This window comes from Lonchura striata, chromosome 6 (assembly GCF_046129695.1).
Source record: "Lonchura striata isolate bLonStr1 chromosome 6, bLonStr1.mat, whole genome shotgun sequence".
Taxonomy (NCBI): domain Eukaryota; kingdom Metazoa; phylum Chordata; class Aves; order Passeriformes; family Estrildidae; genus Lonchura; species Lonchura striata.
In genome coordinates, this window is record NC_134608.1 from 31,250,119 (window position 1) to 31,278,118 (window position 28,000).

Sequence of the window (28,000 nt, forward strand, 5' to 3'; positions counted from 1 at the left end):
ATTCTTTCACATCTGTCTAAGCTGAATTAGAACACAAGGAGCAAAACTTAAGTTTTTCATCCTAACAGCTGTCACTGGCCACAACAATGGCAGGAGAAAAACTGTGGCTTCAGTGTTTTAAATCTTCAGTGAAATTAACCAGTGTACAAGGTGTCTTTGGCCACAGGATCAACTCAAACCCTCTGTTCATGCAGCTTTTTCAAATAATTAACAATCAAAATCAATCTTTCCCTGCTTTATGCAATGTTAATTTAGTAAAAAATGCACTAAAGAAAGGGTAAGCCTTTTACAAATGTGAGAATGGGAACAAAAATCCTTAACTGATTCAAGGCTATGTATTTTATCAGTTTTGGTGGTCAAAGTTGATGTGACTTTGACATGACTCTGTCATGTCTGAAAAAGGTTTTGTGATAACGGAAAATTTTTCATCATGTCTTGAAATACACAAAGCTTATAATTTTAGAAAAGCTTATAATTACCAAGAATTATGTATCAAAACTGCTTTCAACATATAATCAAAGGACTATATTATATAATTACAAACTATTAAAAAAATAATCTTACTGTTCTGGTTTATCCAGAAGCTTCAGTTCCTCCACTTTTGAAGTCTGATAATATTGCTTGATTTTCTCCAGTTCATCCTTTTGTGCTCTCTGAGTGAATTAATATAAACTAATTAGTTACTAATGAATAAGAAATTAATAAATTACTACTTTGCCTGTTTTTGCAGGCAACAATTATGTTTTTTTTTCACTAAGAAGCATTTAGACTATGCAAAAGAATCATGCTTAAATATCTATGATAAATTCCTTCAGTGCCTTATATGTAATTTATTACACAGGACCATCCCCAAGAGTCACACCATGTGCCCAAGAGTAGTTTCCAAATATCTTCTTGAACTCTCTCAAGCTGATTCTGTGACCACTTCTCTGGGGAGCCTGTTCCAGTGCCCAAATACACTCAGGGTGAAGAACCTTTTCCTAATACCTAACCTAAATGTCCCCTGACATAACTTCAGGCCATTCCCTCAGCTCCTATGAGTGTCACCAAAAATAGAAGCTCTTCCCCTTGTGAAGAAGCTGCAGGCAGCCATGAAATCTTCCCTCAGTCTCCTCCAGGTTGACAGGCCAAGTGACCTCAGCTGCTCCACATATGGCTCCCCCTCTAGATCCTTTCCCTCTTCATATCCCTCCTCTGGATGCTTTCTAACACTTTATAACTTCGTTATGCTGTGGCTCTCAGAACTGCCCCCAGCACTGGAGGTGAGGCTGCCCCAGCTCAGAGCAGAGGGGACAGTCCCCTCCCTTGCCCAGCTGTGTTGCTGTGCCTGATGCATCCCAGGACACAGGTGGCCCTCCTGGCTGCCAGGGCACTGCTGACTCTGTTCCGCTTGCCATGGACCAGGACCCCCATGCCCATTTCTCTCCAGTGTTTCACTCCCCAGAGTTGCCCCATTCCAGGTGCAGAATCTGTCACTTGCTTTCTTTTAAACTTCATGCAGTAATTGCACAACCCTCTGATTTGTCAGGGCCTCTTTGCCTTCAATGGAGTCAATGGCTCCTCCCAATTTAGGATCATCATCAAACTTACCTATACCAATACACATTCCAGTCCTGCATCCAAGTTGCTAATGAAGATGTTGAACAGCAAAGGGCTAAGGATAGAGCCCTGCAGAATGCCCCTAGTGACAGGTCACCAGTCTGATGCCTGACCCCATTCATTATAACTCTTTACACCTAACCCATGAATCAATTGTTCACCCACCACATGATGTGTTTATCCAATTGTGTCTGATGGACATTTTATCCAAGAGGATATTGTGGGAGATAGCATCGGCATCTTTACTGAAATCCAAAAAGATTACATCAGCTGGCTTCCTTTGGTCATAGAATTACCAAAGATGTTGAGCTGAAAGGGATTGTTGAGTACAACTCCTGGGCCTGCACAGGACACGTCAAGAATCACACCATGTGCCTGAGAACATTGTCCAAACACTTCCAGTTGACTGGGACCTCTCCAAATTCCCAAGAGCCTTCAAAAATCATCAAGAAAAGGCCTTATAATGACATGACCCAGATCTTTGAATATTCTTGGATGAATTCCACCAGGCCCCATAGACATATAGGGATCCAGCTGGAGCAGCACATCCCACAAGTTCAGAATTGACTGGGAGTTGATCAATCTCACAGTCATGGTCATCCAGCTCAAGGCACTGGGAGCCCTTCAGCCCATCATCAGTGTTGAAGACGGAGGTGAAGAAAGCATTAGATTAGCATTAAACATCTCTTTGTCTATGTCCCTGTTTGTGAAGTGGCCATCCTCATCCTGCAACCAGCTGATATTATTTTTATACTGCCTTTTGCCATTAATATATTTTAAAAAACCTCTTTTTATTGTCCTCCATAGTTCTGTTCAGCTTCAACTCCAAGTGAGCTTTGGCTGTGCAAATTTTCTCCTTAGAGTGGCAAGTAGCATCTCTGTATTTCTCCTACAGCACCTGACCTTGCCTCCACTGGGCATACACATTCGTTTTTGCCTTGGCTCCAAAGGAAATGCCAGCTCAGACAGGACAACCTTCTTCTTCATCTGCTTGAATTCTTAAATTTAGGAACAGCCTGCTCCTATGTCTGCCCTTCATAAAGGTGGTATTTTGAAAAATAATCTGCACTGATGGACCCCAGAACCTTCATAAGCATTTTCTCAGGGAACTCACTAGCTCCCTGAGCAGCCGGAAGTCTGTATACAAAATACTTTGGTGATAAACCACATTTTTACCCCACCTTTACTTACATTTTCATATAGGGCTTCCAGTGTCTCCAGATCTACTACAGAGTCATCAACACACAATATAGCTGTATAGAATACAAACACAAATTAGACACTGTAAAACGTAAATCAAGACTTCGGTTCTTTTTCCTGAAAAATGTACCACAGGGTTCTAACCTAGATACAGGACATATATGTTTCCAGTTAATTTTTTTTTCCTCAGCATTTCATTTTTGTTCTGATGTCAAATCACAGCACTCCTGCAAGAACTATAAACTCTATCTCAGGAGAGTAGAGTTCTACTTTTTCTCTCCAATATAATCAGCAGCCAAAGATGTGACCAGTCAAGCAGCCAGCTGATTGTGTAGCTGGCCAGGCAAGAGAACATGAGAACAACTGATACCAGAAAACAAACAGCACAGATTTCATGTTAGCTTAGAAGGCTGGATAGGAAGGAATTGAGAGTGAGGGTATTTAGGTCTCCCTGTGTGCACAGGAAACCAGTGAGCTATGCTTGCCTAGGAATTAGCAATCTTGGTAAGCAGATAAGCAGACAAACTTTCAAAGTTTGCAAGCTATAAATTTGCAAGCAGAAAAGACTGTGCTACAGTTTTTAAGTTATCTTCTACAAGTTCACATTTAAGTTAGCTTTATCCAATAGAAAACTGTCCACATGACAATTCACAGATAAATCCTTTCCAACACCACATAGACACACATGCAGTACACTCTTCAGTGATTAATTATGCTTCATAACTAAAACTGAGAACTCTCAAAATGTTTCCTATCTTAGTTCCAAATATTAATGCATTTGGAGTATATGACATAGGTGTTTCCAATATTTGCAAATCCCATACAATTTAGGCTATTGGTATTGATACTGGAAACTCTTGGTATTGGAAAATTGGTGCTGGAACTCTTCTGAAAACTAAATGGGATTGCTTCATGGTGCTTTCTAACACACTCTAATGTTTAATTCCAGTAAGCTGGGAGATGCACAGTGGAATGGAAGTAGCTCTGGATGTTTAAATTTTCTAAAACTAGCTTTTCCTCAAAATTCATAAGGGGACTAGGCACAATTTTTGAACTCATGACTTATGCTTATATATTACTGAGAACATTAACCCCGAAAGAATCAAGCACATAACCAGTGAGACGTTATTAGCTACTATGTGATAACTTTTAATTCAACTACATTATATTTACTCAAATGATCCTTGACTGCTTATGAACTTAGAGGATTTTAAAAGCTCTTGCTGCATTACAAATGCATGTTTGAAAGGGGCATGGCACACATCTTTAAATAATTATTTAAAAGTAATAAGCTTTCGCCTGCTCTACCACCTACCCCATGATTTTACATTGTGAAATTAACCAGCAGGCTAGTAAATTTTCTCTGTGGCAGGCTAATTAATTTTATTAAAAGGTCCAATGACATTTAGAATGCTTTAAAATTCTGCCTGTCAATTATTATTCCATCTGTTGACATTACACTTAGGTTAGAAGAATTACACAGAAGACAGTATAAATAAAAAAAGCAACATTTCCAACCATTTTTGTCTTACTGGAAAGATTCAAAACCCTCAAGACTGCAACAAAATGTAAAGCCTGAACCACTGACATTGACAAAAATCTTTGTTTTAAAAAAAACTCCTCAGCATTTGAATTTATGAGATTCTCTCTTATCTCTCTGCAAGACAGTTCCAAGAGTTGCACTATCTTCTGCATCATCTAATAAAATTTCAAAAGAACCTAAGAGATGGAAAATCTCTTGGAAAACTGGTTTCACAGTCCAATATATTTGTTAAGATTAACAACATGCATACTGAGTTCAGAAACTTGCCCTTGTGGTTTAACTTTTATCCTATTTTAGCATATTCTGAGATTTGCTTACAAGGAAAAATTTACTTGTCCAGAGCTATCTAGAAAAAGCAACTTATTGGAGGCAATTTAAAGTTGTACTAGAAATGCAAAGCATCTAATTGATAGTCAAAATTTTTATGTACAGATCTATTATGATGACAGGAAGTAGTTGGATAAAAACCCACTGTAATAAGAATATCAAGTGTTACACACTTAGCTGAATATTTTAGCCAGATATTTGACACCAAAATGGCACCAGAGTCACAAAGTAGTTTTTAATGTTCTATTATGCTATTCATGTTTCTATACTCAACATCAGATCTAACAAATCAGCATTGTTTTGAAGCTACATGATAAAAAGTGTTTGTAATAAAACTAATGAAATATAATCTGCTAAACCACATTTAAAATAGAATTAATAATAATTAATTAGATATTGACAAGAGTTATTTTCTCTCTTGGAGAGAGCATGTAATTGTATAAAAGTACTCAGAAAATATTTTCTGATTTACTTGCTATACAACCTGTACTGCTATTATTAGCAATGAATGCACAGACAATTGCAGTTAAAAATCAAGCCATACATCAAGCCATCTCTAGGATGTCAATGTATGTAGAGAAACAATCTCAGTAAGTCAGAAGTACTGCCAAAATCCACATAACCTCCTTTATTTAATCTTTAAACATTTTAATGTCTTAGCCCTTCTTTTTTTCAATTAGAACTGATTGAACTGAATGCCATGCACATTCGGAGCAGAAGACAAAAATGAAAACATGCAAATTTATGAAGATTGGTCCACTTTATTTTAAAAAAAGCATTGATTTTGAAAAGCTGGAAGAAGTCTCCAAATTCACAGATGTCTTAATATTCTTCTTATTAAAATATGGCATGTGCAAATACATTCACAGTATTCTGTGTAAATTAGCTTGAATGGGGGCAGCTTAAAAAGACCCACTGCACTAGATCAAAGAAAGTAATTATTTTGATTTTCACTTAAAGGAACAAAAGCTTTTTAATTTTTCCATGAAAAAAAACCCTCACTTTTAATCATATGTATATTAACTTCATCACGATTAATACAAACCTTGGTATGCTTTCCAAAAAGCTCTTCCTGATACAGTGAATTTAACCATGATACTTTACTACATTAAATCTCATTATATCCAGCTTAGGTAAGTGTAAGTAATATAGATGAAGTATCACAAATCCACAAAAGAGGCTCCAAAACAATTAATAGCTATTACAATATCAATCATCATCGGTGGTTTTTACTTTCATCTTGCTTTCTAGTTAGCTGTCTTCCTTACACTGTCAATTCAGTTAGAATATTTCACCTACACCTCACAATATGTCAGAAGGAAGTAGACTCATGCTGTGAAAAGCTGGTAATTTTATTGGGTTGCTCTACCTTTAAAAAATCTGTTACTTGGCCAAGTCTGGTTTCTGAGATCCTTTTTTGCAGGGAAATTGAGGCAAACATTTTTATGTTGCCTATGGTGTCTGCTCACAAGAAGAAGAATTTATATACACAAGGATCATTAGTGCAGAGTTGCACCCATTAGGATATAATAACCGTCAGCTAGGACAAAAAACAGATCAGCATCATGCATTCAAACTAACAGGCACACATAAAAATACTTGCCAGCTACATTTCACACACTAAGAACATTTTTTCAAATATAAACTTGTACCAAAGTTTTTTAACATACTAGCTTCTAAAAAATGAATCTAATGGATTCCCAGCTGCACAGATTTTTCACATATTCTGATCAATTAAAAAATGTAAAGCAAAAAAAAAGCTGAGAATATACTTACCTCCTCTAAATAAGCTTAAATACCAACAGTCTTAAGGCTGAATCTGATATACAGCCTCACTCCTACTAAACACATTTTGGCTAAATCAGGATTTAAGTCCTGCTGACAGAGCTTACATAGACTCACCAGTATCAAACCATTTAATGTGACAATTAGACTATGAAATATGAAGGAATCATCTTAACTGCTCCCAAATGATAAAACAAAAGTATGTTATTTAAATAAAAGGAGCTTGCCAAAGCTCCATTTATTTGACCTGGAAGTACTTAGTTGTTTTAGGTACTGCATTCTATTGAGTAGGGCTTGATTTCATAGGAACATGCATCCTGTCATTGGGAAATTTAAATAAAATTGTGACTGACCTAGTCAATTAGACAATGACTGTTAAATATTTGGCAAAACTGACTGCAATATCCAGATCCCTCTGATTTGCTTCTGATAAATTGGTATGTTATCAACTTATTTAAAGGTTTTCTCCAGTATTAATTGCCAAGCAGCACAAAAAAATATAAAATAAAGAAGCACCATGGGCACAATGGAGGTTTATAAAACTAAGAAAGCTTGAATCTTGCAAGAAGTCATGAACAAAAGACTCTGGCACTAATGTTAACCTACCCACATGCAATGGATGTCTAAAACAGATTCATAAAAATGTATGTTGTGAATTTTCCCAAAAAAGAAAAAAACACTTAATTTTAAATAAAATTGTTTCCCAGCTTCTGAGATGGGTATGCAGTGATCTTTATATTTCATGCATAGTATACAAAATATATAGAATACATGCATGTAATATTTTGGATAGGTGGGAAAGTCACAAAACTTTGAAGCAACAGTTTAGGTGTGGCATAAGGCATAACTTGCACTAAGACAATGCAAACCTATTTATAAAACCTTCTATGGGCTCTTATTAGAGCCATCCCAGGATGATTAGAATATAATACTGAATCAAATGGTTATTAGACTGATCATCAGTTGGGTTAATCTACTGTTCACATTCTTCCAATTTTTTACTCCTGTATGCTGAAGTGAAAGGGAAATCACAAAGTTGAAGGAAACCAGTTAGATGCTTCACTTTAAGCATTAGAAATAATTTCTCTGCTAAGGATAAATGTTAAGTTCTCCCCTTTTTCATATAGGCTGTTTTCTGTCAGCATTGTAGTGCTACAGCACAGCTATCATGGTTTTGGAAAATGTACCAGTGAAGTCCGCAGTTGAAGGGAATATACTGCACTTTACCACCACAATGGGTACAAAAAGCTGTTAACTCTACATCTGATGTGATATACCATATTTCAAAGATTTAGTCCCATAGAAAATATACCAGCATGTATACCAGCAGGCCATCTAGTTAATGTGCTCTGACAGCAATCAGCAATATTTGACATTGAAATATTTCCTCAGTGTAAAGGAGCAGAACTTCTGGTGCTCTACAATATTAGTGGAAAAATGCAGGTACTATGAATGTAGGGAGGAATTTGGGAGAATTGCTCTTTTGAACATAAGACATCTACATTTTATCTACATCCCATTTTCTGTAACTAAAAGTTTTCATATGGGCTGTCCCACAATTTTGCCAGTTAACTCTTGAACAAGGATCCCCGTAGCTCATGGAAAGCCAGTACAGATGATATACACTGCAGAAAGGAGTATTATTATGTGTTTTCCAGTGCACTGCTATTGCCAGCTACTATTTTGGAACTATCTCAGTGAGAAGAATATTGTCCTGTAAAAGGCTGGGACAAGGACCCACATAGTATTTTCGCATACAGCTATAATCAGCATTTCCCATTACAAGCAAAATTGAAACACCTCACTGTAGAGGGAATTGTAGTATTTCAACAGTAAAACCACATAAATAGTGCTGATCCACAAGTTTGTCTCTCAAGTTGTCGTATTTCAGCTGAACAATGATAGGAAAAGACCGAAATGGATTGATATGAAATGGAGAGTACTTCTCTAAGTGTGGACGCTTAAAGTATACCTAACAAGTGATCTCTGCTATTCCTCATGTCTTGTTATAAAGGTTTTTTAAAATGCAGAGAAGCAGCCTTAAAAATAATTCTAAACCTATGCACAATTTGACTGCTGCTATTTGTCTTTTCAATATACAGATCCTATAGAGCATACTGAGTCAGACAGATTTTCTGCCTGCTTCTTCTGCTCAGGAAATGGGTAATATTAACAGAAACTTTATTGCTCTCACCAGTACCAGATTCAACAGTGCTCAGAACACTGAAGTACCAGGATTTGTTCTCTCCCACTGAAGAAAAAACTGAGTATTAGGACAGGTGCAGCATGACAATACTAACCTTCCCTGTGCATCATGTAACACTAACACTACCCAAAATAATTATTTAGTTTTACGCTGTCTTCTCCTTAGGATGTGCTCAGAAGCAGTATGGATATAAACTTAATTGCAAAGGATGAACTTCATTCTCTTAAACAAACATGTGTGGGAAATCCCCCTCCTGAAGTGTGGTGGCTGGCGCATTATCAAATGCAAACTCAAACATCTGGATGCCAGATATAGTCACTTGCTTGTTTTGCACTGTTGAGTTATCTATGGAATATGCTGTGAAGCTATGTACTTTGATTTGAGAGGATAAGCCTATGGATGCAGAAATTTCACACTATTTTAAAGGACGATGCAATTTTTCTTGTGGTTACTTTTGTCTTCTCTACAATTCTGCACTCATCTGTATGCACAGGGCAGTCCATCTGAGAATTTCTCCACCTGTATTCTATAACTGCTGCCGAAGGTAGACTAACCAATATACCACACATAGACCATACATTCATTTGTACATGACTTTACAACAAACATGGTCATAAAAACTTGAAATAAAAATTAGATTTTTTTTCACTTCTGACTTTCTTTTGCTTCATATATCTACATTCTCTGTTGTAAGTGGTCGAAGGCTATTAACTTTTCCCTGTTTTTCATGTACTGAATTATGCCATGGAAATTGGCATGAAAAAAGAGATGAATGCTTAATTTGTATGTTAGAGATAGCTCTTTTCAACTCCACTTTAAAGAAAAAAAGTTGACATTCATGACCCAATGATTACATGCTTTTTTTGGTTAAGTGTTGTCATGCACCATTTAGCCTATTATAATTTTTTTTCATCCGTGCACTGATTACAGCAGTCTTCAAATAATTTGTCTGCTGAGGGGCGGGATAGGCCGCAGAATTTAAATTACACAAAATACTATGGAATTAACAGACATTAAAACAGAAACAAGCATAATTCTACTGTTGTCTTCAGAGTAATACACATTTCTAAAGGTCCTCTCTACAGAACGATGTTTTCCCTGAGTTTTGTGAACCAGTTTTTCATCCTACATAGTCTCTGAACACATATTTTGATTAAAATCAGTCAGACTGCTTTGTTAGTATATTTTTTAAAAAGTTCCACTAATGGTATTCCCAAATCCTGATGGGAGTTTCTAGCTGTTTCCATAAGCAAGAAGCAGCATATCCTATTGCTGCCTTGAGCAACACATGTGGTGACAGGCCAGTCATTTACTACCTCAGACAAGAAAGGGCGATGAGTTCCAAACTTTTCTTCAGTGACAGCACTTGTTTTGGTGTCTTTCTTCTACACTCTTAATTTTCATCAAACTTGTAGGTCTGCATTAGCTAAGTCTACAATTGAAAGTAGTGTTGTCTTATTTAGAAATGGATTGGTAGACAGCAACATTTCACACTATGTATGTTTCAGGGACTTTGAACTATCTGTGTGATCTGATCCTGGGGAATTTAGAGACTGCTATACACGGAGACTGATAGCATGCTCCTTAAGCAAACCTCGTTTAATCTGATTCTGAAGCATGCTTTTGCACTCTGAGACAGCTCTGCAATGCAAACACAGCCAAGGGGACAACTGGTACATGTGATTCAAAAGTGCACTGCTGACTCAAGCTAAAAATGCTATTGGATATATACACAAATATTCGGGTCACTATATTCTCTTAGATTTGATACAAATTGGCCAGAAGATTTCAAAAGCTACACAAGTACAGCAAACAACTGAGAGAGACAGAGATACCCTATTTTAGTAGAACACCATGACATGGAAAATAAAAAGAAAACCAATCTCTGAAGATCCTTAAGAACACCCAGATTTTGTAATAAAGCTTCTATCCTATCCCTATGCTGCTGACACTTCTGCCAGCAAATTATTCAGACCTTTAGTAATACTGGTTTTTTTTCCCATTTCATTCTGATACCTTTCACACAATACTGGCAGGCACGAAGTTATTCCTTCTTTTCCTTATTCCTCTGCATCCCAAGAGACATCTGTAAGCCCTTGTGCTTTTAAAGTGCTACATGCTCAAAGGCTCTTTTGAAATTAATAATAATCAATGCCAGCAGCATCTCAACACCCTACCCAGTATTTGCATGTGATGGAGGGAAAACAATAGCAAAAAAGGAGACATCAACTTGAGTTGTTCCAGCAGTTGTTTTAAATGGTGAATATTTTCCTTTTCTTAATGTGAAAAAGAAATAAACAATATCCTTAAACAATATCTTTTTAAATCCAGAACATAAGCAGACTCTCAATCACCCCAGTGTTCTGAAAAATCTGTATTTCTCTACAGTTGCATTGGCAAACTCAAATAATTTCTACCAGTAATGGAATTTACAACTGACTAGCCCCATACTTTGAAAAATGCCATCCAGTAATTCTCCTTCTTACACAGTCACATCAGTTTGGGATGTACTTCTTATACTGTTAATAAAGCAAAATGTAAATATTAAAACATACTGACTGTCTGTTTGAAGCCCAAAAGATTTACACATAAGCCCTCCATTTAATTCCTGTTGGTGGACGACTTGCTTTAGAAAACGTAGGGAACTGCAGGGGAGGAAAATGAAAATACTGTACTGAAAGTGTTATGTTAACTGTAAAGAACAGAAAGAGTTGTATCTAAATTCAATTCTAGCTTTCAGGTGAAACTTTTACATATACTGGAATATATTGGAATAATTATTCTTCTGGTAGTTTAGAAGACCTTCCAAAACGCATTCTGAACTGTCAGAAATTTTCTGAGGGCTATGATAAAATATCCATGCAAGTACAATACATTAAGCGTTAAGAAATACTTACCTTGTTGAATATCCTTCATCTCCAAGTGCAAACTCGATATTAAAATTCCTACAGTTTGAGATCGTTTTCCATCCAGCAATTTGATAATCTAGAAAGGTGATGAAAAATGATCTGAGATCGAGAAAACACTCTACAAAGGATTCAGTCACTTTTATAACAGAAGCTAATTTATGAATTGAATTCAATGTTACTCCAAATATCAAACCCTTTTATTAACTAAATGTGGTAGTAAGACCTTAATCTTATCTTTGTGCTCTGCTCCTTAAAAAATTAATTATAAGACTGAATTCTCGCCAGGTCTACTAAAGAACATCACCTCCTACTTGTAGAATGCTATTACGCAGGAAAAGAGAAAGGCACATCAAATACTTATTCTGGAATATGTTTTTTCCCCTCTTTTTCTTTAAATGATATTTTAGGAACTATTAAAGACACTGAGTACATCACAAGTTCCTTAGTTTGTCTGGTAGTTTACATTTTAGTGTAAATGGGCTTATGTCTATTTTTTTCAGCAAAGAATCAATTCCTCACCAAGCAGAATTGAAGAACTGTCTTTTTATGCCCTCTCAACACTACTTCTGGAACACTGGATACTACTCAAAGCATTTCTTTTGCTCATGTCTCAATGTGCTTATTCCACACTGTTGACACTCCCCAGGGATTTCAGGATTTTTTTCACATTTGGGTACAGATATTTGATAGTATAATATACTGACATTCAGACTGCAATATTTTCTGATGTCAGTTTAGGGGGAAAAGAAGAAAGAGGAAGAAGGGAAACCTTAATGTTATTTTACTTGGTTGACATTAGGTATAAAGAAGAGAAAACGTGTAGCTCAGATGACAGAAATTTAAAAAAAACTATTTCCCACAATGTCTGCGCTATTGGTATTTGTGATTTTGATTTATTTGGTACAGAAGATATGACAGGAGCACATCACAAAATGCAATACAGACACAAGTTCTTCAAAAATACAAAAGGTTCAGATCCAAGCAGATGGCTTACTTCATAGTGCTGATGTACAAAAACTATTAAAAATACTAACACCTATGCAAGATTAAAACTAATAGCTGTGTTTTCTCTAAATTTATATTCTTAGTATTTGAACAATATTTAATCTATACTTCTCCAAATTTAATTTTATTATTTAAATTAAAGGTGGCACTTACATTTGGACATTTAATAATATTAAAAACATAGATGCTCAAATTAGAGACAGTTAACTGAGAATTTATACTAACTCACAAAAATGCTTTCTACCTGTATTTTATGTGATTTTACCTATGAAAATACTTAGTCACTCATCCATAAAAAACTAAATTTTTTGACAAATACAGGAAAAAGAGAAACAATACTGACATTTTCATGTGAAAATGTGAAGTTAGAATGCTTATTTAGAGTACTGAAATTGGATCATACATGCACGAGTTGGAACAAATGCTCTCTTCAACAAAGATCTGATAGATATTTTAGGTCCCTCTTGTAGGTACTCAATAATAAACTTATGTTAAAGTAGATAGTGCATATTTTCTGCCAAAATTTGAAAAAAATCTATCCTGAGAGATTTTTCTGCCTATATGTACAGCATATATGATGGATATTAAGAAATTAATACTGTGGAAAGTGTTTTGTTCAAATGGCAAAGAATTCAGGCTCTTTATCTCCTGAGTACACAAGCAGACAAGATGATTTTGCTCCAATTTACCTTAAATGAACACTGTGGAAGCATCACATCTTGTTGACTGATTCTTCTGAGCAAATATAAGCAGATGCTTCATTTATCATGGTCATTTCTGAATCTTTACATGAATTTGCTGAACTCCACAGCACATTAACTTCTTACAGGGATAATTACAGGTTTGAGCAGTACGTAATTGTACAGCATTCACTGACCACCAAGCTGACCTAGTTCAGGGCAAATTCATAGGTTGTCATAAACTCCATTAGACATGCCTAGGTTGAGGGAAAACCTTTCCAGACTATAGCTGTTGTAGACAATATGACATTTGAAATCATTCCACTGAAGTATTTGCAAGTGCTACTATATCCTCCAGATACGATCAAACTAGCTGACATCACTAAGCAAGACCTCCCTCCTAAACAATTTGTAAGAAAACCCCTCAAAGAAAGCCCTGCATAATTTTAAAAGTTAAACCAGAGATTAATGATTTTAAAGGGCAACTGACTGTATGTTCACATGCATTTCTGACAAATTTACACATGGTCACAATTACCAGGCATCTGCTAGATGCAGACTATCTGAAATAGCTTCAACCAAGTAAGCAAAGGCTAATAAGTAATTCATTAGAGAGCAAAAAGGGAGGACCATGACAACAAAATAGCTTACATTGAGCATAAAACTACGTAAACCCCATAGTTATAACTAAGTATTATACTGGAATTTTGTCATCAATTTTTAGAATCAATGTGGAACTTGAAAGATTTTGCAGTTAAAATATATAATCAGTAGCAAAACAGAGAATTAATTTTCAAAGACACTAAGTTTGTCCCAAATTATGGTTATTCTGCCACTAAGGGGGAATTACATATGTGTGTGAATTCCAAGTAGAAAGGAGACACCAAAAAAGTCAGCACTTTTTCAGTTCAGTAAAAACATAAGGCAAATAAAAGGAAAGTTTGTAAAGACAGTGTTGAACTATTTAGTCTATGCTTTTTAAAGACAAATCACTGATCACCTCTCAGCATATTGGGACTTGCTTGTAGCTGGCAGTGACAGGTAAGCAGCTACAAACCAGCTGACGCCAGCTGATGCTGCCGTGCCAGCTGGTGGGGTTTGCCAGCTGCCTGTTTCTTCTCCAGACTATGACTGTATTGTTGTAATGGATGCAGCATCTTCTGGTTTAGTGATAAAATTGTGACTGCTGGTCATAATTAATTTACTTCACTGATCCATAGCATTATTTGATTTCTGTGGGTCTTCCCTCTATTTTTTCATGTTAAGTTAGCTGATTTGCTGTACACAAGTGTCTCATCTACATCTTTTAAATCTTTACAATCTAATTAAAAAGTGAAGATACACCAAAACTTCAATACACTAATAGGTTATTCTGTCATTCCCATTAGAAGGCGCTTCTCTAACGTAGCCAGAAATATATTTCATTAAATACTATACAGCAGTTTAGTTTTGTCAAACTGCAATGTCTATATTCTGTCCAGGACACTTGCTGGTGCTGAAATCTGAAGAGATTCAGTTTACTTAAGTGATTAAAAGCTAAATCTTTCCTCCTAGTGATGCATGGATTCCTTCCATAATATTTAAATTTATCAAGAAAAGCCATAAGCTAAAAAGCTGTCCTGCATATTACAGCATTTCCTTCCATTCCCACTCACCAACTTTTACAAATCAACAGCCTGGACCTGTGTTTGGATTGCTGAAACCCTGTTCAAACACAGGAAGAATATCCTGCACAAGAAGCCAAAGTATGTCCCTCAAGCCACTCTGCATAAACACTCCAAGAGCTACCAATGAAATTTCAGAAGCTTAAGACTAGACATTATCTCTCATATTCCTACTCAAGGGAGAGCCAAATTGAACTACGTTTTCCTCAATATGGATGAACCATAGCTTTATATTTTTTAAAGTCTATTTATAATTTTATTAGCTTAAATACACCACTACTATTAGCCGTTTTTTAAAGTACACGCAAATGGCAATTTATCAGGTTCAAATAGGAGGTATGAATGAGCCAGTAAGAAACTTACCTCGATATCATTACTCCTATCAGAACTGCAAAAATAAGACAAACTACTAAACATATTCACCATGTGGATAATTTTGATATTCTACATGACTTCAGGGCTTTGTGATAAACAAGGAATGCCAGTTATTTTTCTCAGCACAGCATAAAATACAAAAAGTGAGAGTGCCTCGGATGAGCATGCACTAGCATTTTACTACTTCTGCTTAAGTTTGAACACTGTTTATTTATCTTATGCAGACAGCTGAAGACAGTCATTGTGTTTCAACCCTGCAAAGCTTCCAACATTTTCTACAATATCTGCCTTTCTTGCGGAAACACGAAATTTATTAATTGTAATTCCTCATTTAGTTAGATGGACAAAAACTTGCTGACAGGCATATCCCTTTCAGTTAAAAAAATGCAATTCACTCAAAATATTGACACTCTTTGTAAATGAGAACACATGTTAATAATTATGTGAAGTCTGTTAGAGATAATAGACAACAGAAAAGCCATTATCTTTAATGTCCTCCTGCGTCTTTGAAATTATAATCATTGCACTAAAGGGCCAAAAATGATTGATGGACTTTCATTTGGAGCATACACCTGACACAAATTACTTGACACACACTCATTTTTTTTGTAAGATGAAGACAGAGTGGCATCAAAAATATCCAACTATCCTGTTTCTTGAAAAAGTATAGAAAATACCTGAGTTTTTGTGGATAAATTACTAACAAGTGCTCAAATATATTGTAAAAACAAACACAATGTCAAAATACATGTTAAATCTAGCAATGGAGCTACAAAATGCACATGGAAAAATTGTAGCAAAGGGATCTTTTTTAAATATTTCTCTTTCAAGATTATAGAATATCATAGCTTAATACATAATGAGTAATGTCTTTTATATATTTGTTGCATATTCAGGTGCTAAGGGACTTTAGTTTTCCTCCAATAATTTGAACTTTTCCTAATGCAGATTCAACCACTTCAGAACTATAAAATAACTATGAAAGAAATACCACTCCTTCTGTATGTTATTTATCCACCTAGAATCTCTGGGAAAGGCAGCAATCCTCTCTTCTCCATTTCATGAACATAACTCCAAACATTTACTGCATTACATTACTTCATATAAGATTATAATACATCTAGTTTTAATTCAAAACATTTTTGTGAGAGAAGAATTATGTTTTTAATGTTTAAATACATTGCATAGTAATTTGCTCTAATATTGGGTCATAACTAATACATTCATCTAGCTAGTAAATCCTCCCAACCAGAAAAAATGAATTCTACTCCCAAGATATAATATCAAAACTTCAGAATACCAGTTTTTATCATTATTTTCATAATACAGTAGAACACTTTATAAAAGATTGCATACATGCATAGAAGATAAATGCACAAGAACAAGAGTTTCCTGAATTATTTCAGTGGGTGTACAGTTTGAAAAAAACCTTAAAAGTTCTTCCAAAGGTGCTACGTTTTCCAAAGGGCTGCATGATCAAAGAAGCATGAGCAGTCACACAGTTTGCAGAGTTTCTAAACCCAGATAAGCATTACCATAACAAATTTCAAGTCTTCAAGTATATGTATTTGCGTACTAGAAAGGTACACCTGACCTTTGTTTAACTTCTATTTGGCTTACATTGTATCACCATCAAGTGAATGCACTATATTTTTCCAAAATAAGTTGTTATATTTCTAAAAATAAGTAAATTAACCCTCTATGCAGTCCTTTAAGCTGTATTACCATTGCTGCTTAATTTCCCTTCCTTTCTTCCCCCACATACTTGTCAGAAGCCTCTAGAAATCAGTGTAACCCAATAAGCCATTTCTGTCTGGCATGAATGCAAAAAATTTGGGAATCATGAAAGTGTTTTTGAAAAATGTATAGCCAGCTGTTTCAGTCCATAGGACAATGGACAGAAGCTGGACTTTGTCTTTTAATTGATTAACAGTGTCAAGATGTTAAAAAGGTAGTCAAAAATGTCATTCACAGCACTTCTGCACTTCAAGACAGTTATCAATTATGTGTACCATTCTAAACAAATTTTCCTAAAGATCCCCAAATACAGAAACACAATTTCCTAAGCCAAATTTTTCCTGCATTCCTTCAGTATCCTTGCGCTTAGAAAGCTTTTCATAATTTTTCTTTGCAGCAGCTGCATACACTTGATTACACTTATACTGTGTGTCCTAACCAACCTTCTCCTTTCTAGACTAAACAATCATAATAATTTGATTCTTTCCTTAGAGACTACTTCACTTTTCATCATTCTCCCACTTCTTGACTCTTTACGGTTAGCAGATTCTTAATGAAGGGTTGTAGTGCCTAAATCTAGATGCAGTTCAACTGAGACATGGCTGAATAATGTCTTGCAAGCAATACTTGATCTATCAGAGTTCTGCTTTTCATTTTTAGTATTACCATGATTTGACAATTCATGTTCTTCTTGTGAGCTATTATAATGCAAGACTCCTTCTTCTGAACTATTAGCAGTCAGCCATCTGTACCCCATCTTATTTTTTAGGTAGCTGAATATTCTTAATGATATTAACCTTGTGGTTAATTGCATTAGTTTTGTGCTTATCTTTGTTTGTCAGACCAGATCTCAGATACATAAAAGCCTTGTGGAGGATCTACTTAAGTACTATTCTCACAAATAGGTGGTGGCTGCAGAGTTAGCATTCTGCTACTCAAGAAATAAGTGAAAATACAAATGTAACCACAACCAGCAGAGAAGTCCACAGTGTCCTCAGTGTATTCTTCTATTTGTACAGTGAGTACATATACATGCATGAATATAAATATTATTGATGATATATTGAAATATTATTGATACATTATAAATATTAATTTAATGAAACATTTATTATATTGTAATTGTATAATATATATGAGAATAACTATATATGTATAATATGAATATGTACTCATAAGTTTGCTTTCTGAGCATAACTTGCTAAATGGTACTGGAAAATAGACCAGCCATTCTATTTATCTTAATCACAGAATCAATCAGGTTGAAAAAGATTTCTGACATCAAGTCCAACCTGTGACTGAACACCACCCTGTCAACCAGACCATGGCACTGAGTGCCACAGCCAGTCCTTCCTTAAACACCTCCAGGGACAGTGACTCTGCCACCTCCCTGGAGAGTCCATTCCTAGGGCTAATCACCCTTTCTGTGAAGAAATTCTTCCTAAAGTCCAACCTAAACCTCCCCTGGTGCAGCTTACACAGGACATTGAGACATTTCAGGCTGAAAATGGCAGGTGCCTATCAGCTATAAGTAAGGAAAAAAAAAGCACAGCATACAGTGAATTTTTTAATCTGTGTTACCATAGTGTCTACTACATGGAAAAATGGGTAAGAACGGGAGAAACTGAAATTTCTATAGACTTTCCACAGAAGCATTCATTTCACAGCCTAAGCATGCAGATTATTCCAACCGGTTTCACAAAACTAGTAATTCTGAGAATAAACAGAATAATATTGTTTTATTTTGAATTGCAAAAGAGTTAAATGATAAACAATTACCCTCTAATTCAAAAGATAAAATCTTACTTCCAATTGAAAAAGGAACTTGAGTGTGAGGTACTGATGTAATTCTTATTCAAGAAGCAAAGTATTGAATAATCATGTTTTATTAAGCAGACCTGCACCATCTATTGGTCTGTTATTTCCCTAAATACCAAAGAAGTTTGTATAAGATTCTATGAAATAAGGCATAGTCTGTGCAGAGAAGAGGTTTAGTGGAGGGAATGGGTCAGTCTTTCAGGTATCATTATATAAAACAGCTTAACTATTTCAAACACAAGCTACAACCTCATTGCTGTACCTATATCTTGCTCTGGAAGGTTCTTTTAGTGAACATGAAAAAGGAATTTAAATGTAAGTACATAATGACATCTGTAATATATGATGAGCTTCATAAGTTTCATGTTTCTTAATGTCTGTATAAAGCATCTTTAACCAGACTATACAATTCCCTATAATGTGACACTGGTACTATTTTTAAGACCAATCAAGCAGAAATTTATGTACTGAAGCAAAAAAAAAAAAAAAAAGATTCTTGCTAAAACTCTAGTAGATGTAATTGTTAGGAAAAAGGCAAGAAACTTTGAGAGCCAAAAGAAGCATGAGAAACCAGAAATGAAACCAGCCAAACTGACAGCTTTGTATTGATCTACAGAAGCTCTCTGTTATTATCTACTAATAAATCCTCCTGTAAGTAAATAAAATGCCTCCCTACTATTGTATCATTTGCAGCTCACCAAGATTGATCCACTGGAGCCAGCCTGCATATATCTGGGCTTTCAGAGAGACAAAGAAAAACACAGGACTATAGAAGAGGGCCAACTGTCTGTAAAAACATTCAGCTGCTACTATGAGTCATTTAACTGGGAAAGGTGAAAAGACAGGATACACTAGAAGAAAATGCTTCTTTACTCAAAATCTCCTTGAATTCTTAAAGTGGATTTATTTTCAATTTTTAGTTTGACCAAATGATGGAATGTTTCACACTACTGATTACAAGTTTTCTAAATTCTCATGGAAAACCCTACAGTTCACATGGTTTGTAAAGCCATGATCACAATCCCATCAGTTTTCCAAACTAAAGACATGGTAATAGATATAATTCTGAATTTATTTCTAAGGGAATTTATTTTTCTATTTTTCCACAGTACTTGAAAGGAACCTTTTTAATTTCATTAATTTCAGTAAAATATCCATTGTCTTAAAATAGTAAGTTTATCTTTAATAACAAAGCAGAATATTAAAAATGTTGGTAGAAATAAAAAAAAGTCTTTGAATGAAAATACACTGGTTGCTCACAAGAAATAATGCATATTAATATAACAATATGTTCTGTAAGTATTACCCAATTCAATTTTGGATAAGCCAAAATAAATCACTAAGAAATCACGCTACTCAAACAAAGAAGTTAGTTTACAAAGCAGGAAGGAAAAAGAAAAATGCAATTTCATCTTTCAGTATACAGGCCTAATTCTGTACCTTGTTTGCTGTCACCCTCTTGGAGAAGTAGCTATACGCCCTTAATTACTGAGGTTTTGAAATAAAAAAACAAGTATTTGTACACATTAATTCCCCCTTAAAGTTGCAGATGAAATTCTTCAAAGTTCTTTAGAAACCTGTATTTCCTATTACATAATTCCTTCTGAAAAGTAAATTAATTAAATGTAAAAATAAATATTAGAAAGAAGGCATAAGATAGGTGACCTAATTGAATTTATGGATACAGCTGCTGCTACATGTCACATTCACTTCAAGCATTTTTCAAGTAAAATATCTCAAAATATTTTTCACAGAGATGTCCATGCCCAACTTCAGTCTACTATTTGAAGAACTGTAACAATTATTTAATTGGTGTGCATTTACAAATGCCAGCATGTCCCCATCCAGGCCCCATTTTTAATTATTTACTTTTTGCATTGCATTAATTTGAATCCTATAATTCTACAGCCTGATACTTCTCATTAGCTGTTGCATTAAGACACAATACAGGAAATTTATGACCAAAGATGCTCTGAAAGATCTGAAAGCCCCAACATGTATACATGTTTCACGTTCTGTGTATTATAAAATTGAAGGTAGCAAGCACAGCTCACATGCAAAGTGCCCTCTTGTGGTTCCAAGCAGGTAAACTCAAAGAGATTTAAAACACAATAAATGTTTCAGTAGTTTCTGATGTGTAATCATACTGTTTTAGGAAAACAGTATTGATTATAATTCAATCTAGAATTTTTCTGGCAGCAAATACTACTAATGGCATTTATTTTTCCTATCTGCAAATCCCAATTAGCAAGTGCCAGCTGCCTCTGTAACAGGTCATATCTAAAGCCGACTGTATCTGCACTACAGCAATGACACAGCTACCGCATGTAGCTTTGGCCTTTAAAGACATGATTGTCCTGCCCTTTCCTGACACAACTCCTTAGCTATACTGGAAAAAAAACAAAAACCTGACATTCCTTATTCAAAAGGTTGCTTTAAATTTTATTTTTCCAATAAATTTAATCTCAGTGGAGGAGAGGTTTGCTAGAGTAACTAATGACATGCAGGTTTGCTACAGTAACTAATGACAGGCATTAATTATACATCAGCTCAAGGGCAAATAATGGCCTGAAATACTGGCATGTTCATATATTAATTAGAACTTTAATTCTATTCTCCTATACAGTATTCTTTCTACTTCACTGTCATGTGGAACTTTCATTATCAAAGGCAAAAAAATTTCCAAGGGAAATAATAGCACTGCATTCTCAAGCAAGAGAACTGAATCAGCAATCCACAGTTTTCTTCCTTGCTTATTCACAAAAAATCCAAGAATTAAAATGGAGTTTTCTCAAAATGAAAGACTAAACAGTATCACACACACACACAAAAAAAAAAAAGACAAAAAAAGAAACAATAAATACCTTTTTGGCCTTGGTTTTTTTTTCGTAAGTTTCTGATAATGGTTTTCTTTTTTCCTGAGTGGTGTCTTTGGAGAATAAATATTCAAACTCAGTAGTGTCAAGTATATCAGGTTCTTCCAGTGATTCCCATAATGTTGGCATAGCAGTTTTCCTGCAACGGGAAAGGTAATAATAAAATTTCTAAATATTATGAGAAACCATAATAGATCTAACCATAATGGATGAAAATCCATTATAGATTTAAACTCATAGCAACACAAAGAACATTCCTTTCCTATACCTTGCTCTTGTAAGGAGTCAAAAGTTTTTCTATTAGTTTTAGTTATTAGTTTCAGCTATTTAGTCCATGCCTGCTAGACTAAGCATTGTTCGTATTGTACCCTTCTTTGCGCAACAACGGCAGCTTGTGCAAATACATGTCAAGAGATTTCTGACACTTCAACTAGGATTAAAAGTACTCCAATGTCAGCTTTTTTGAGAAATGCCCAGTAATCTATTTAGACCTATAAAAATAAACAATATCAAGATAGTGAACAAACTTTATTCATGCATATTTTAAGAGCGTTTGGGGAAATTTGTATAGGACCTGATTTACTTCATGCTACCCAGAGATGTTGTATCCTCATATTTATCCTTGCTGTTGTCTGAGAAACTAGTGATTATGTGTTTTATATTTTGGGAGATTATCCAGTATTCTTCTCCATTCAACCAACTGCAAATTTTAAACGTGGATGATCTTTCCTTCTTTTTTTGTCTTCCAAGACCAGATTTAGTTTTGGATCAGTTGGGAGCTTGTTTACACAATCCTCTAGTTTTACCTAGATTAGGGGAAAATAATATGTAGTGCTAAAAAACAAAGTACATCAATTCTAAAAAGGCTTTGTTTCAAAATTTCAATGTTTCAAGAAAATACGTAGGACAAAACTTCTGAGTGTTCTTGTCTGTTTATCAGTAGAAGGTGGGACCAGATCTTCCAGCAGATGTCACTAAAAGGCAGTGAAATTATTTGCAATTAAAAAAAAAAGTGATGAAAACCACTATAAAATACAAATGGCTGATACCACTAAACATAGATGTCATGTGCAACAAAATGGAACACCTACCAATTCAAAAGGAACCAAATTTATTTTTTCAAATTTAGTATTTTTTTCCTACTTAACTGACTACTATAATGAATGTTTAAGGAACTTTTCCTTTTTTTCTATTAGCATCTGCTGATGCAGCATATTCCGTGTCACAGAACATGCTTAGAGCTCCACAGCTTCGCTCTTCCTGATATTACTTGCTATCCCTGAATCAGGACAGTTGTTTTAGCAATACTGAAGAATGAAGGATTCTTTCTGGCTCTGCAACAAGAAGTCCTGGACAGCTTCTGATCTGAGCAGCAAATTCTTGAAGAAATTTGTAGTTCTAATACAGACCATGAAAATGCTGGAAAATTACATCCGGTGACCAGTAGTTCATGTATGCTATGAATTATCCCTTACCTTGCAAAAGTTTGGTGAACCAGCACTGTCTCAGAAAAAAAACTATTGTTTAATTGATTCCATGGGAAGAATTTCAATAAAGTTTATTTATGGACCAACTATTGAATCAACTATGGATCAACTTTATGAAACAATTATGCCGAAGAAATACTGGGAAAGTAAAACCAAAATGTTCAAGCCTCCTGCTCCAAAATATTTAAATTCTGAAAAATTTCAATTTTCAGAAAATTTTAGTTCTTTTTAATTCTGAAAAACTAAGCCTATACAACTGACATTTTAGTAATCTCTTTGACATTTTAGTAATTTCTTTGTTCCAGTCAAATATTTTATATAAAATATTAATACCTTAACAATGTTTTATTACACCAGAATAATAGTACTTTCTCATCAATAGAAATTCATAGCTGTAAAGTAAAATAAAACTCATATTTAAATCCAGTTAATTGTAGATATTTACTTCAAACATGTTTAAATATAATAGAGAAACATGAAAATAAAATATTATAATATTAAATAATTTAAATAAATCATGATTACAGGATAAACTATAATAAATAATTTCTAAAAATTACCAATATATAAAAATATAATAATCTAATAATAACAAGTAATATACTGCATGTATATATTGTATAGCATATATATTATGATGCATTATGGTTGTAAACCACATAGAGTAATATAATGTAGCTTATTAAAATGTTTAAATTTAGCATCTTGGCAACTGCTGCTAGGGTATATTTTGAACACAGATAATAATGGTTTGAACTTTAAGATCCAAATAATAATGTAATTTCATTACTTGCATTAATACAGGACCGAATTAAGGAACAACTCTTCATTAAAATAAAATAGTCTGTGTCACTTAAGCATCCCCCCAAAATCCTTTTTGATCCATCCCTCCTAATGAGCTCTATATTACAGTAATAAATACAAGAAGGAAAAGTCAGAATCAGTCAAATCCAAAAGAGCAGCTGAGTAACTTTGGCAGTAAGGTATTAATGATGGTCCAGAAAATGTGACTGGGAGAACTGCTTTTCTCCTGTCACTAAAAAGGTAGCATAAACAAAGACTGTAGGATCATTTAAAAAAGAACTGGCCAAAAATTGTTTATTTATGCCTGTTAGCCAAATGACCACTTACAAATTAATTGATAAAACAGTATATTTTGTAGTAACTTTGGATTTCGTACAACAGAATACACTGCTAGAATACTGGTATAGAACTATAGAATGACCTTGGTTGAAAGAACTTGGAAGATCATCTCATTCTAACCTCTTGCCATGGGCAGGGACAGCCTCCACTAGACCAAGCTGCACAGGGCCCAATCCAATCTGGCCTTGAACACCTTCAGGAAAGAGGCACCTCCAGCTCCTCTTGGAAACCTTTCAGTGTCTCACCACTCCCACAGTAAAGAATTTCTTCCTTACATTCTACCTAAATCTACCTCCTCTATCCACAGATTTTACTGATACTGAGACTTGCCCCAGCTCAGGTGCTGGAGCTTGCACTTGGCCTTGTTTGCAGTCCCACTACTTAAGCACATCAAGGTCCCTCTGGATGGCATCCCTCCCTCAAACACGTCCCCGCACTAAATCACAGTAAGGTGGGTATTTTTTTTTTTTAATTTTATATCTACTTTTTTAAAACTGTAGAGGTCTCCATCAGTACTGAGACTTGTCCATAATGGACACTTCATGCTATAGCCCGCTGAGCTGCATATATTTACACATAGGCTTTATTCTTCCTGCTCTGACAGAATTATATACAGAGGTTAGGTTCCAGTTTAACTGTTTCCAGTTTCTAGAACTGGAATCATAGAGGATGACACAACACAGTTCTCTGAAGAAAGGATCACGTGAAGTGACTGGAAAGCAAAAATGAAACAAAATTCTTACCTGACCAAACTTTAACATTTAAATTCTAATTCTAACACAGACTTAACTTTAAGAAAAAAAATATTTATATTCTCTTAGCTACCTTTCTACATTTTAGTGCTAAACCTGGGAAGCACCCTGTCACTATGACTATCCATGCAGTGCTTGAATTATTGCGGAAAAATGGGCAAATAAAACATGTTTTGTTATAATGCAACAAGTTGTCATTTATAATACATATAATTTTAATTTAAATATGATATTTTAAAACAACTTATTTTTTCAGGCTTCTAGAACTGATTCAAGTTTTTTCCTAGAATTATGTAAATTCCATGTCTCTACACTGACCTGTAAGTAGCAACTTTAAGTCCAAATAAATTTATTTTACCTGTTATCTTGCAATTGTATTCGTGTCCAGTACAAAGGCTTCATGGGACGGCCAGGTTCAATGGCAGGTTTTCGAGGGCCTTGGTTTGAGGATAAAGTGCTATTAAAAAAGAGCCCAGGCCCAGGAGGTGGAGGGGGTGGAGGTAACCCAGATCCAGGCAGTGGAGGAGGAACAGGAGGCCCCAGCCCTGGAAGTGGTGGTGGTGGCGGTGGTGGTGGTGCTTGAAAATTCCTACAGCCTTCAGAAAGTGGAGGTGGCAGTGGTGGACCAGATCCAAACTGAGATGTCAGTGAAGCCGGACCCATTGGCAAAGGTGGTGGTGGAGGAACTACAGCAGACAGTGAAGAATCAGGAAGTGGAGGAGGTGGTGGTGGTAGTGGAGGAGGTGGTGGTGGTGGTGGAGGAGGAGGCAGCATTTGTTTTTGTTGACAAGAGAAGACACTTTCTGATGACTGTACATTGTAATTGTCCTTATTTTCACTTTGGGCAGATATACTGTGTGTCAAAGAAGAAATATTAAGCTTTTTGGGTACTATTTGGGTATTTTTCACAGCTCTGTTTTCTTCTTCACTAGGCTTTATGAAAGTTTCTCTGTCAGTCTGTATACATACATTTCGGTATGCCTTTGGTGGGTTATCATCTTCAGTAGAAACACCAATATCCTTTGCTTTTTCATTTCTTCTGTTTAATTTATTATCAAGTTCATTCTTCAGATGTGCAATGGTTTCCTCAAGCTGAGCAGTTGAGACAGCGTGTTCTCCACGAATATGAAATACCCTGAGTTCAAACTGAGACTGCAAAGTAACAAGAAAAAAACCCTTAATGCAAATGTTTTTCAAGTGTTTATTTTGTAGTCTGTTAAAAATCTTTACATTTAAAGTACATTCTTAAAGTGGAAAACACTTCTCCTTCCCAGTTCTATATGGCTTTATTGGAAGCTATTATATAATTGGACAATTACTAATCTTTAAAGAAATGTAAGCAGGGTGTGTCTCAACAAAATATATATTTTTAAATAAAAATCGAGAACATCAATTTGGACAAATTTTAAGTTGTACATTATCTTTAAGCAGACTTACCAGTTTTTAATTGGATGCAATAGTTAATAGTATATTATGAAAAAAGGTACATTTTTCAAATGTTATTCTATCTAATGACATGAGAATTACTTATTTCATTTCAAATATATGTCATATACATATATAGAGAGATAACACATTAGGAAGTAAAAAACAGATTAAACACAACATAGGTTGAAATTAATTCAAGATAAAACATTAAATAAAGTAATATGTCAATCTATTCAGTGTTATCATCAATAAAATTCACAGAGGTACACTTAAATTCAAGTTTATCGTTGCTATTAGATTAAAATTTCATTTCTTCCATATATATTTTAATCTACAATTCAGAAAATAAACATTAGGACCAAGAGATCAAGAAGATTCACTGGATAACTAAGTAAGGAAAAAACCCATTTTTTCTTACTATATGTCAAAGATACAAAACATTTGGCACAGAAACATGTCCTTTAAAAAATCCAATACTGCTATTCCAGGTTATTAGGTCCCTACAAGTTACTTTCTGTTATGCCATGATACTATCAGGCAGCTGGCTGATATTACCATGATTCTTTGCAAGGCAATGACTCCTGGAAGAGAGTTTTTCACGGGTCTTTCAGGATCTCTCTACAAAAGGGAAGCCAACCTTTTAACAGAAAAAGCTAATGAGCTGTGATTTTCCCAAATTCCTAAAGGCACAGGAATTCACACTTAAAGTGCCCATGCAGTGCTTGTCAGAAGTGGCAACATAGCACTCCCTACTAACCACGCCAACTTGAGTATTAGGGCAGAGCTACTAGTTTACAGAATTAAGATGCATCCAAGTCATATATGTGCAGCTCATCATGGCAAATATAATGCAATTGTTGTGGTTTTATATTGTAAAATAAAGCTTGACTAGATATGCAAACAAGATACTCATAGATGTATGAACAGCTTGGATTCTAATCAATTTCGTAGGATAAAATCCAAAGTAAACAATCTGAAAACACTGGGTATAAAATGCTCCTTTACGCTGGCAAGTATAAAGGTGGGAAATCGGGTTTGAAGTCTTACAGAGAGAATCAAACAGATTTGCATTGGAAACAACCCAATTTCTGTTAATTTTATAGACAACTCTGAACAAATATGTGTAACAATATATTTACTTAGCTTTTTTTCTTTTCCTACTATTACTCTATTGGCACTCATCTTTATTATTAGTTCAATTCAACTATCACACGATTTTCTGCTCCAAAGAAATTGCCTTTCTTTTTAACTTGGCATACTGATCCATAAATGAGGCAATGAAATAAGTTTACCTTAAGGAATTTAACTGTTTTTTTTTATCATAGTACTTTGCTCCTATAGGACATCAAAAACTCCCTCACAGAACAATTTACTTTGAACGTTAAAGATTTTCCCAGCAGTAAATCTGAAGCCACCTTAAAAACACACTGTAAAAGAAGCACAGTATCTAACAAAACTATTTATTA

At 35.0% G+C, this 28,000-nt stretch overlaps 1 protein-coding gene across 10 annotated transcripts in view; it reads right to left on the reverse strand.

Moving 5' to 3' along the window:
• The window catches only part of FMN1 (formin 1), a 176,896-nt gene that overhangs the window by 66,420 nt on the left and 82,476 nt on the right, over positions 1-28,000 (reverse strand). For 8 of the 10 annotated variants that reach the window (XM_021539273.2, XM_021539275.2, XM_021539276.2 and 5 more), the window contains 5 exons: positions 25,465-26,258; positions 21,713-21,863; positions 11,558-11,645; positions 2,791-2,852; positions 565-653 (listed from right to left, as the gene is read on the reverse strand). In XM_021539273.2, the coding sequence (XP_021394948.2) occupies positions 565-653; positions 2,791-2,852; positions 11,558-11,645; positions 21,713-21,863; positions 25,465-26,258 (1,184 nt within the window). The remainder of the gene's footprint in view (positions 1-564; positions 654-2,790; positions 2,853-11,557; positions 11,646-21,712; positions 21,864-25,464; positions 26,259-28,000) is intronic. The other 2 variants (XR_013340172.1, XM_021539280.2) reach the window with 1 other exon arrangement.